A 13,402-nucleotide genomic window follows, 5' to 3' on the forward strand; every position below is an offset into this window, starting at 1 on the left:
ATCATTCAGTTACACAGAATAATCTGAACATACTTATTCTTACAAATCTGTGCCCACCCCAAATTTACATGTTGAAACTCTGACCTCCAATACCTCAATGAGACAGTATCTGGAAAAGGCCTTGAACAACTGAAGTTAAAATAAATTGGAGGGCAGGCCCTAATCCAGTCTGATACATCTCTTTAAGAGCAGACTAACACATATAAAAGGATACCAAGGATGGGCAAACACAGAAAACGTCCAAAACCAGAGCTAGATCATGACAACAGAACTCAAGAAAAACTACACATGCGAATATCGTGACCTCAGATTGCATGTCTCCAGAAATGTGAGAAAGCGATTTCTATTGCTGGGGCTATCATGTCTGTGGCATGTTCTTATGGTAGTTCAACTATACAAGCACACTTAAACATGTTTTCAATCAAACTTCATATGTATGTTCGATTGCAATGTAAATACATCAGTGATTTCTGTTCTTTCTCTCCACTCCCCTCCAGGCAGGGTTTCTCTGTGTAGCCCTGGCTGTCCTAGAACTCACTATATAGGCCAGGCAGTCTTGAACTCACAGATCCCCCTGCCTCTGCTTCTTGAATGATGGGATTAAAGACAAGTGCCACCACGCCAGGGCCAATACATTTGTGATTTCTACCCTCTGAAAACATTCAAGTCACCTCTACTCCCACAAATGTTGATATAAACAGAGTACCTATTAAAATATATGAACTGGCCAGGCGGTGGTGGCGCACGCCTTTAATCCCAGCACTCGGGAGGCAGAGGCAGGCGGATCTCTGTGAGTTCGAGGCCAGCCTGGGGTACCAAGTGAGTTCCAGGAAAGGCGCAAAGCTACATAGAGAAACCCTGTCTCGAAAAACCAAAAAGAAAAAAAAAAAAAAAAAAAGAACTGATTTGTCCAAGAAAAGTGGTGGTCCCTGCTACATGTATCCATATGTATCCATATAAACCCAAACAGCAATAAAACAGATCCCAACTTGTATAGGCATCCATGTCAATTTCCTTAATCGTAAGAGAATAGCTTACCTTTTAAATATCTGACATAAAAACATAATTAACATCCACTGGACCCATATTACAGAAAACTTAGATCTAGATCCCACACTAAAGGTCCTTTTCTGTACTTGAGACAATTCTAGATCAGTATTAAAAATCCAAAATGTGCTTCAGAAAAAAATTTTAAACATCTGCAAATGACAGACTATACAGTTCCCCTGCCCAGAAATTAGATTCTACACCATTAAGGTCCCAGGTAGCCCACACTGGCCTCAAACTCTTGCTCCTCTGGCTTCAACGTCCCAATGCTGAGGTTACGGGTCCACACCACCATGCCCAGTTCCGCTTTCTAAGTCTATAGCTGGGATCAGCTAGGTCAACATTCAAGGATATTTGTACTTGAAAATCTTTTTAAAGTCCTGCGTATGCATGCAAGTGTTTGTGTGTGGCCTCCTGTAATAAGCAGCATGACATCTAAAATCTAGGTATCATGTAACTGTGATTATTGCGAAGCACAAGCTGGGGAGGGGCTATGAGGAAGGATTTATTAGAAAATATCTTTTCTTTCTCTCTCTCTCTCTTTTTTTTTTTTTTTTTTTTTTTTTTTTTTTTGGTTTTTCAAGGCAGGGTTTCTCTAAGTAGCCCTGGCTGTCCTGGAACTCACTCTGTAGACCAAGCTGCCCTCAAACTCACAAGAAATCCGCCTGCCTCTGCCTCCCTAGAGCTGGGATCAAAGGTGTGCACCGGAAAATATCTTATCATTTACATTCTGTCAAATGTATTTCCCCTAACAGCAAAGACAGTCTACGGCCACCCTGGCTTCATTACCAAGGTCATCTATGAGCCTTCACTTACTCAGGAGACTAGACCTGCAATGAGTTCCAGCAAAGAGAATTTAGCAGCAGATTAAAATGACTGCACATCTTAACCAACTGAAATTAACTGTTGAAATTTAAGGCTAGTTTAACATAAAAATTAATGTAATACATCATATCAATTTAAAAAGAGTATATGCAATAGTCAACATTCTTTTTCAAGATAAACACACTCAACAAACCAGAAGCGAAAGTAATTTATGAAAAGACCACAGCTAATTTCATACTCAACAATAACTAAGCTCTTCCTCAAAGATCAGGAACAGACCAAACATGCCCTTCTGCCACTTTAATTTCAGCTAGAGAGCAAAAGGAGAAGACTAGGGAGAGCAGGCAGGGGCAGGGCACAACGAAAGGAAAGGTGAAGTCATAAGTAAAAATATGTTGATATGCGATATGATCTTTCCTGTAGAAAACTCAAAAACATATCCAAAACTTGTTAAAATAAAAGAATTTAAGCAAAGCTCTACTACACAAAAATCAATATACAAAGACAAGCTGTTTCTATTAGAAACTAACCATGAGCAAACCAAAAAGGAAATTAACAAAACAATTCTACTTCCTGTAGTAGCCCAGAGACAAAAACACTCAGGAATAAACTTTACCAGCTTGCAGGCTGAAAACTGTAAAACAGTGCTAAAAGAAATTAAAGACAAATAAATGAAAACAGCAATTGTAAGACGAATTATTAAGAAGGTGTGTTAGTCAGGGTTCTCTAGAGGAACAGAACTGATAAAATGAACATATATATGAGATTTTATTACAGTGCTTTGCTTACAGGCTGTGGTCCAACTAACCTAACAATGGCTGTCTACCAACTCGAAGTCCAAGAACGCAGTAATTGTTCAGTCCATGAGGCTGGACGTCTCAGCTGGTCTCCAGCACGTCCTGGGACCCCACAGAAGGAGGCTCCAATGCCCATGAGCAGGGCAAGCAGCAAAGGGCAAGCGCTTCTGCCTTCCATGTTCTTCTATAACCCGCCAGGAGGAGGTGTGGTCCAGATTAAAGGTGGGTCTTCCCACTTCAAATAATTTGATTAAGACAATTCCCTCACAGGTTTACCTAGCTACTTGGGGTTTAGTTAATTCCAGATGAAGTCAAGTTGACAGCCAAGAATAATCATCACAGAAGTCAACATTATACAAAGAAATCTACAGATTCAATGCAATTCCCCCATTAGAATGGCAATGGCATTTTGTCAGAATAGAAAAACCCATCCTAAAACACATATAAAAATCTCAATGGGCACCAAACAACTGAAACAACCTTAAAATGAGTAAAGTCAAATATACAAAACTAAAAAATGGAGATGAGAACACAGATCAGGTGGGAATGCCTACCTAGCAGGATCAAAGCCCTGATTCAATTCCCAATATTACATAAACCAAGCATGGAATAGTAGGTGAGAGGCAGGAGGATTGATCACAAGTCAAAGTGAACTTCAGCTACACAGCAAGTTCAAGACTGGCCTAAGTGAAAACTCTGACTCCAAAAGCAGACAAATGTGAAAACGGAGAGATTACATTACATCAAACTGTTGAACTTTTCTTCAGCAACAGGAACAGTCAACAGTGAGGTAAATTTTGCAATGAAAGAAAACATTTTCAAATCATTTATGTGACAAGAGGTTCATATCCAGAATATATAAAGAACTTTCACAACACAGAAACAACATTCACCCCAATAATCTGTTTTTTTAATGAACAAGGGACATTTCTCCAACACGTATCTATAAATGCCAACAAGTACATGAAAGGATGCTTAACATCATGATCATCAATGAAACCAGCAACAAGGTCCAGGCATGGCTGCCCAACACTACAGAGGCCACAACAGAAGAGTCACCTGAAATTACAGCAAGACTCCATCCTAGACAAACACAACTGCAATGAGACATCACCTCACCGCCATCAGGATAGTCACTATCAAAACCTAACAACGCACACTACCACACAGACGCACGTCGGACAACAGAAAGAATGAGCTAGAGGCAATGTCACATGGTGCAGCCACTACAGAAAACAACATGGTGGGTCTTCAGAACACTGAAACTACATTTGCCATGTAATCCAAAAGTATCTAGGGATATTCCCAAAGAACACAAAGCAGAGTCTCAAATGAAATTATAACATGTTCACTGGAACATTATTCACTAGCTATAGACTGAGTTAGAAATCCATATGTCAATCGATGGATAGGCTAATAAAACGTCGCACATATATACAACACCCTTAAAAAGAAGTTTGGTAAAACACCACAATATGGATAAACCTTAAGTACAAAGTGAAATAAATCAGTTATAAATAGGCAAATATTTAATGATTCTATTTAAGTAATTAAAATCATTTAAAAAAAATCACCAGTTTATGTGTATGGAAACCAGTAACATATCTGTGTTTTCCAAAATAACCTGGGGGAGGTGCATAAGTATTTAAATGGGATTAGCAGAAGATTTTATTTGTGTAAGTTTTTTGTGTTGAGACAAGGTCTCATTATGTAGCCCTGGCTTTCCTTGAACTCACAGAGATCCATCTGCTTCTGCCTCTCCAGTGCTGGTATTAAAGGTGTACACCACCACACCCATCCCATTTTAAAAATTTTATTTCACATCTATTTTACTGCTATAAGAGTGGTATAACAATTTCCATCTCATTAGCTACAAAACAAATATTGGATTAGTATTTATAAAATATTAGTAACAATGCCTAGAACTGAATAAATGTTAAATAACGTTAAGCCTGGGTATCATGGTTTTGATTAAAACCGGGCAAAAAAAATCTAAAAGCTTACCAAGTATAAAAATAACTAATACTACATAACTTCTGGTAAAGAAGTCAGTCTGGGCGCACAGTGGCATACACCCTTTATTTGGGAGTTCAGGAGAGACAGGTAGATTTTAAGTTAATAGACTATCTGGTCTATGTACCAAGTTTCAGGCCATCCAGGGTTATTTAGTGAGATACTGTCTCAAAAATATAAAATAAAAATTAAAAATCTATCTAACAGTTAAGAGCCCTGGCTGCTCTTGCAGAGGACAAAGGTTTATTTCTTAGCACCCACATAGTAGCTCACAACCATCCAGAACTCTTGTTCCAGGGGATCCTATGCCCCCTTTTTGTGGGTACCAGGCATACATGTGGTGTGCAGACATATATATGTATATGTATATGTATATGTATATGTATATGTATATGTATATACAGGCAAAATACTCATATACATAAAATAAAATCTTTTATAAATTAGTAAATCTAAGCTTACTATAGTCTTACTTTTTAATCAGAGTATCCAAACTATAAAAACTTGTGAAGCTGCAGAGGTGTTATATGAGGTGTCAATATTTTGTATATTTTTTCTTGCCTTGTGTCTTGATCAGTGTTATTGCTGTGAAGAGATACCACAACCACAGCAACTCTGATAAAAGGAAGCATTGAACTGGGGCTTCCTTACAGTATCACGAGTTTAGTCCATTATCATTATGGCAGGACACAGGCAGACATGGTGCTGGAGAAGAAGCTGAGAGTTCTGCACCCGGATCAGCAGGCAGCAGGGAGATAAATAAAGTTGCCTGGGGGTCAGAGCTAATAGCAAGCCACAGCAGAAGTCTGGCCGTGGTAGCACACGCCCTTAATCCGATCACATGGCAGGCAAAGTCTGTGTGTTCAAGGACATAGCCAGCTTGGAGAAACGTGCCTTTAATCTCAATACCAACCATAGAGACCTGGAGGTCTGTATAGACAGTCAGTGACGAGGAGTTCATGTGGTTGGGTTTACAACCAATGAGAAGGCAGAACAGAAAGTCAATAAAAATACAGACACATAGGAAGTAGGTCTCTTTTTCAAGGGAAGGACAGCAGTGGTTGGTAAGCTACAGGCTATTTCTAATTCTCTGACCTCTTGAGCTTTTAACTCTGCATTTGGCTCTGTGTTTCTTATTTAATAAGACCGTTCAGAATTACATCTACAACAGCTCCTTTATAGCTCAATGACACCTAGCATTTCAGCTCAATAGAACTAAAACTTAGTTCTTATTTGTTCCAAATACTCATCTTATCCACAGTTTCAATCTGTGAAAGCAGTACCACTGCCTAAACTAGAAACATAAATATTCCTAATTCCTTATCTTTACTAGCCCCAACTCTATTATAAGTAAATACCAAAGCTGATCTATTTTGCTGTCAAAATCTCTCCCAAATCCAACCACATCTTTGTAACCCCAATATTAGCACTGTAAGGTCAGTCTAGGTACCCACTTATAACAGCTCATCCTGAATACAATCTAACAACCCTGTGATCTCTTCTATGCTTTTTCACTAGGTTCTTTTGCCAGAGATGTTTAGGGTAGACTATATATAGCCTAAGGCCTTGGGATCAAAACCAGAACCAAAAAAAAAAAAACCACTTCAGATGTAATCATATCACTTTTCACACTTAGGCTCCTTCAACTACTTCTCATGATTCTGTTGATCTAAACTCTTTAAGTGGTTTATGTGTCCATCAATGGCCCTCAGCCATCCTCTATTCCCTGGCACCAAGCACTACCCCATTCATATCTCACAATGAGCACCACACTGAAAGAGATAGGTGCTGCGGGATACTTGTTCACACTGAGTGAAGATGTGTCACTGTGATTAGTTTAATAAAAAGCTGAACGGCCAATAGCTAGGCAGGAGAGAATAGGCGGGACTTCCAGAAAAAGAGAGGAACTCAGGATAAATCTAGGCATATGAGAGATGCTAGTGAGACACGAGGGAGTTGGACACACAGAATGGAAGAGACAGATGAACAGAAACAGGTTAATTTAAGTTCTAAGCGCTGATTGGGAACAAGCCTAAGCTAAGGCCAAGCTCTCACAATTCATGGTAAGTGCTGTGTCCCCCTGCAGCGGTGTGCTTGGCTCCCTCACTCCTGATGCCGCCGTGTCTTCTGCCACAGGTCCTCCAACGCTGACTCAGATAAACACAACAGCTTCTCCACACATCAACTGTCACTTCAGCAGGAGGCCCTGCAGTATTTCTACTTGGTGTGAGTGGAATTCAGACTAATTTCAGCACTTACAAGGCTGAGACAGGACAATCTTGAGTTCTAGGCCTGTCTAGATTATGGGGCAAGACCATCTCAAAAACATAAACAAATGTCTACTATGAGTATGGTGTTATATTAGATGCTTGAATATAGTGCATGAATATAAAATGCATAAAGCACACTGCCTCTGCCTTTCCAGAACTCAAGACTGTATCATAACACACGATAATTACACACCTTGTCATCTTTCTCCCTAAGATCTAATATCTATTACCAAGGATGTACTAAAAACAATTTAACTATAGTATAAAATTCAGGTAACATTAAATTAATCAATTGACATTTAAAAACATTTTACAGATCAATAGTCAAGTGGAAGGGAGGCAGGTCCACAATCCTCAAGACTAACTAGAAACCCTACTAGATGTCAAATATTGGCTTACTAGTCTTCTCAAAAGAATACTATGAAGAGGTCAGAAGACTCAAGGTCTAGCTTTGCAATTATCCACCTGGCCTTAAACTAGTCATTTACTATTCCTGAACCTCATGACAATATCTATAAAACTGAAATAATTACATTTAGAATGAAGACTTTTACCACATTATTTTTAATGAGTTCAAAATCAGACTTATTTAAACAATTTGAAAAAAAAAGTTAACAATTCAAATAACGAACTCCTATGCTTCAGTACAATATAAACATACCTAAGAATGTTTAGTAAGCTAGGTATGGTAGTCCATGCCTGTAATTCCAGCACTCAGGCAGCTGAGGCAGGAAGACTGCATCAAGTCTGAGGTCATCCTAGGCTACACAGTAAGACCTTGTCTTAAAACCACAAAGAAATAAGATGCCAATAAATTTGGCAACATGAATATCCAGTTAAATGAAATCTTTACAAAATAACTTCTAAAATTCGAAAGCCCCCCTCAGCCCATAATTTTACATCTCCAACCAACCAAAACAGTTCTTTTCCCCAGGGCTGCACTCAGAGACGAAGAATCTGAAAGTGAGGGACATCTAGAGACTGCTGAAGAGAAAATCTAGTCTAAATTCTGTAGATAGGCAAATCAACAGTGTCAACAAAGACCACACATTTTGCATCCAGAAGGAAACACAAGTTAATCGAGGTTATATGTTCAACAGTTACAACAAAAATCCTTCTAGAAGAAAGAGCAGTGAGAAGGGGGTCAGTACCTACTCTGCATTCACCCTTTATTGCAGAAGCTGCAAGGAGAAAAGACAAATTGATCCCAGTGGGGAAGAACCTCTTCTTGCTTTGGACTTGCTAGAAGGCAATCTAGTTTCAAGTAGCCAAATTTCAGATATTAAGGAGAAAAAAACCTGTCAAAATGCTTTATATTTTTTAAATAAATCATTATGTGCATATATATATTGCATGTACATTGTATACACACACACACACACATATACACATTTATAATGATAAAACAAAAATGTTGATGGCAAGCTGTGTAAGCTACAGTAATCAAAAACATCCACAGTTCTAGATCAGGATGCTTCAGTCTCTTTTCCATTTTCACCCCCAGGGAAATGTGGGTGCTCTCTTCACCTCTTACAGATGTTACCAATCTTCCCACTTTTTTAAAACTTACATTAGCAACACATCTTTTTAAATCTTCAGATTAAAGAAATAACTAATAATAAAACCAAAGAGAATACTCTGCTAGAAAATACTTCAATACCTACAAAACAGATTTAATACCTTTGCATGGAAACAGTAATTAACTCAATGATACTCAAGTTTAAAGTCTAAAAGTAAGATTATTAGCTACTTTATTTCAAATGGATCAAAAGAGTGAAGATATATTCTCAATCCGAATTGCCTATAACACTGCATCTATGCCCACTGGCTGTCACAACCAGACAACAGCGGGAAGGCCAAGGCCCACCCTATTCTAGACAACTCGGAGATCCTATTTGAGAAAACACTGTTACTGACCTATGTGAACAAACATTCACGAGTACACGCAGTATTCAGTATTCCAAGGTCATGTAAGATAAACGAGACATGGATGGACTCTACCTTCTACAGGGTCAGTTAGGTAAGAGGACAACCGTGGGGTCTGAATGAGAAGGGCCCCCACAGGTTCATCTATTTGAATGCAGTTCTACCATGAGGAATAGGCAGGCTGTGGCCTTGCAGGAGGAGCCGAGTCACTGTGAGGTCAGGAGTTGAGGTTTTAAAAGCCCACACCATTCCCTATCAGCTCTCTCTCTGCCTCACTATCTCAACACGTGAGCTCTCAGTCACCGCTCCAGCAGCATGCCTGCCTGTCTGCCTCCTCCTGCCATGCTCCCCACCACGGTGGGCATGGACTCACCCTCTGGAACTGTGGGACCCAAATTAAATGCTTTCTTTTATAAGTTGCCTTAATCAAGGTATCACTTCACAGCAATAGACAATAACTCAAACAACCTACTACATAAGGCCAGGCCTGGCTCTAAGTTTAGACAACCCAAGAAATAATGACTATTTCAGAAGAAAGGCTGTAACTAGTGGAAAGAATACTGGCAATGCCTCTTAACTGTGGGATGTGGGCACAGTTAAGTAATTATATACCATGATACAAAGAGCTTACATTTTCTTCTGCTAGTGGTAGGGAACAGTAAAAGGAATATAAGTAGAGGGGTAAGAATTGGCAACTGAGAAAAAAAGCTTACCAACAGAACACACAACATATTATATTCATATAAGAGAATATTACTCAATAATAAAAATAATGATATTCTCACAATACAAATGAAACAAAAACACCAAAATAAGACTTTTTTAAAAAAGATACAAACTATATAATTCTATGTACATGAAGTTCAAAAATTAAAACTAAACCAGGCTAATGAAATTTAACAAGGCTTACCTGAGCGGAAGGCTATTAGATTGAAAAGAGTTAAGGAACTTTTCAAGATAATGAAATGTTCTATTTCTTTATCTAGATGAGTGGTTCAATGTAAATTACAATACCGTTATTCAATTCTGTACTTTAAAGTTCACATATCACTAAAAGTTAATTATAACAAAAGAAAAGTACCTCTCCAAGTCCTGCAGAATTTCAAATAGGCCAAACCTGTGTCATTCCACACATGTAACCAAAATAAAGAAAAGAGGGTTCTAACTGGCCTGGCATATTTAACTAGTAACTGAAACACTGACGGGACCTTAAAGCACAGTGTAAGCTTCTTCTCTACTTCAAGACACTCTGCAACTTGACCAATGTGTTGTTCTCTTTTACTCTGTATTTTAAGGCCATGTTTACTTGCTCCAATGTGTTTTTATCATTTCTAAAGCTTACAATTTGAAAAGCATTTTTTCAGATATCAGACACAAAATAACATCAAAATCAAGTTTTTTAAAAGTCAACATCTTTAGAATCAGAAAAATCGTTCATGGACTGGGGAGATGGCTCAGTAGACAAAGTCCTTGCTGTGCAGGTACGAAGACTGAGGTCAGAACTCCAGCACCCACGTGAAAGCTCTAACTCCAGTGCTCGGAAGGCAAGCGGCTAGCTAGACAAAGCTCAGGGAGAGCCTTTCCTCGGGAAATAAAGTAGAGGACACCTGATGTCAGCCTCACATGTGTGACTAGCCACACAGGCTCTGAGCATCACAGTAACAGAGAAGTCATGGCTTACAAATTTTGTTAAAGGAAATTAAGTAAAATCACAGACTTGACTCCACTACAGAGAAAATAAAGCAGCCAACACATCTGCACTAGTTAGAGAGAGGCCAGTAACAGTGGCTAAAGCAGCATCAATCGGGCTTCCTAACATGTTACAGTGGTATGAAGCCCTGGAAGCTTTAGCCTCAGCACTAAAGAGAGAAGACTTAAGACTGCTGCATGCTGTGGAATACTAGTTGAAGATGTGTTACATGTGTTTATGCTGTGGAATACTAGTTAAAGATGTGTTACATGTGTTTATGCTGTGGAATACTAGTTGAAGATGTGTTACATGTGTTTATGCTGTGGAACGTTTGTTTAGTGATGCAAGGACGTGTCGCATTCTTCCATGTTGCATTTGTCTGATCTGTGAAGCTGTGTTGCTTTGTCTGTCTAAAACATCTAATGGTCTAATAAAGAGCTCAATGGCCAATAGCTAGGCAGGAGAAAGGAGAGAGAATAAACAGAAGGAGAAATCTAGAAAGAAAGCAAAGAGTGAGAAAAGAAGAGGAGGACACCAAGGGTCAGCCACCCAGCCACACAGCCAGCTACAGAGTGAAAGATATGTAGAATAAATAAAGGTAAAAAGCCAGAGACAAAATGTAGTTAAAGAGAAACAGGATAATTTAAGTTAGAAAAGCTGGCTAGAAACAAGCTAAGTTAAGGCCAGGCATTCACAAGAATAAGTCTCCATGTATTTATTTGGGAGCTGGGTGGTGGGCCCCCAAAAAATAAAAAAGATACACAGCTACAGCTTCACCACTTTATGGCGGCTTTTTACTCCTATTATATCAACTGAAACAAGTTGGTCAAAAAAGTTAATACAGCATATTGCAAAATTTTATCAAAACTTCTTAATTCTAGACCCCGTCAGCATGCTTTCAAAATATAAGCTATTTTTTATTATTTCTAATGATGACATTTAATAAAGTGGTCTACTTACCTAAATTTTGGCTTATTAACATCTCGATGCAAGAATAATTTCATCCAAAATTAAAGCAAGCCTAAAAGAATACACGGAAAAACCATCACTTAGTTTTTTGTTTCATTTTCAGACACGAAAAACTATCTACAATACACTATTTTAAATTAGAAACTTAAATTTATTTTCTTCATAAAACATCTCAAAGTGTCCAACAACTAAACTACTTCAATGGTCAATAAACTATTAAGTGCCTTTTCAAGGAGAGCAATAATCTAGCCCAGCAGGAACTTAACAATGTGGTGGCTGGAGAAATGGCCCGGGGCTTCTAGGCACTGGCTGCTCTTTCAGAGGGAGGACCAAGGTTTGGTCCCAGCACCCACAGGGCAGCAACAACTGTCTCTGCCCTCATCTGCCTCTGTGGGTACTGCCCACGTGGAACACATACATTCAGGAAAAACACTGATAAATCTAAAAGAAATTATTTTTAAAGAAACATAATTTGTGGAAATTTCTATGTAACTTACTTTCATTAATTTTAATAACAGAGCAATGGTAATTCAGACTATGGGCAATTAGTTCTGAAACCCTTCAAGATATTAAAATCTGCAGCTGGTCAGATCCCTTATATAAAATAGCATAATCTTTGTGTGGAACCTATGTACATTCTTCCATGTACCCTAAATCACTATTACAGTACTTCTAAAAATGATGCTAACAATGTAAATGCTATCAATGTAAATGCTATGGACATAGGCGTTGCATTATTGAGAGACTGACAGAAAGACAAATCTGGACAAGCTTGTACAAACACAATTCCCCCAAATATTTTTAATACAAGGTTTAACCCAGGTATAAGGAAGGTTGAACATTTATTAATACAACATACTTCTAGGTCAGGTCAGTGTTCATCTAACATTGTGCCCACACCAAAATAAAGAATATGGTAATAGAATGACACAGACTATGTCAGTGATGAATGTTAACAGAAACCAAGTATAAAGAGTATGTTAAGCACCATTAGATACTCTTAAGAATCAATACTCTGCCTCAATTTAATATATAACATTTTTATTACTAATTAACCACTAAAAATGGACTGGCTCACCAAAAATCCGTTTCTACTAATTCTGAAACTCAGTATTACCTTACCCCAAATCAATAATCTCCTCCCCTACCAAAGGTGATCTATTACTTTTAATATTCTCAAGGTGGAGGCGCCATACTTATCCCAATTCTCAACCTAGACTACTCCAACTGCTCCATTTTCAGACTTGCTAGTTTCTAATTCTGCCCTTCAGAACTGAGTAATCACTTTATAATGGTTATCCTAAACACAAACATCACTTTCTCAACTGTTCCACATATATACCACTTTAAACCTTTCCAGTTCCCAGGGCAGCACCCAAGCTCTCAGCTTCCAAGCTTTTCCACATGTTGATCTAAAGTGATCCCCTTCACCAACCTTCTACCACATTTAACTTTGGAAGTGCCTTCTTACATGGCAGTCATATGTTGGCAGACTGGTTTTTAATCCAATCAGCTGTGCTAAATAGGGTTGTATCAATTATTTCATTGAATGGTGTATAATTCTAAAATAGTGAACGCTTTCTGTTTGCTTGTATATTTTCGGACCTACAGTATGTACAAATTAGGGACATAAACTCACTTACTTCAGTTTAGTACTTCAGCTGGCTGGAAGTTTTTGGTTGTTTTTGTTTGGTTTCATTTTTGGAGACAGGGTTTCTCTGTGTAACCCTGGCTGTCCTGGAACTCACTCTGTAGACTTGGTTGGCCTCGAACTCACAGAGATAGGCCTGCCTCTGCCTCCCAAGTGCTGAGGCACCACCACCCGACTGGCAGTTTTTAAAACCATAGCAATTCAGACTGAATAA

The 13,402-nt window shown here is 38.5% G+C and overlaps 1 protein-coding gene across 11 annotated transcripts in view; it reads right to left on the minus strand.

Annotated features, from left to right (window-relative positions):
* Znf644 (zinc finger protein 644) overlaps nt 1–13,402 on the minus strand; it is a 78,435-nt gene that overhangs the window by 38,063 nt on the left and 26,970 nt on the right. For all 11 annotated transcript variants that reach the window (XM_028867359.2, XM_037209265.1, XM_037209267.1 and 8 more), the window contains one exon: nt 11,529–11,589. In XM_028867359.2, coding sequence (XP_028723192.1) covers nt 11,529–11,572 — 44 coding nt within the window. In that variant the 5' untranslated portion in view covers nt 11,573–11,589. The remainder of the gene's footprint in view (nt 1–11,528; nt 11,590–13,402) is intronic.

The sequence above is a fragment of the Peromyscus leucopus genome, chromosome 10 (genome assembly GCF_004664715.2).
Source record: "Peromyscus leucopus breed LL Stock chromosome 10, UCI_PerLeu_2.1, whole genome shotgun sequence".
Classification (NCBI taxonomy): domain Eukaryota; kingdom Metazoa; phylum Chordata; class Mammalia; order Rodentia; family Cricetidae; genus Peromyscus; species Peromyscus leucopus.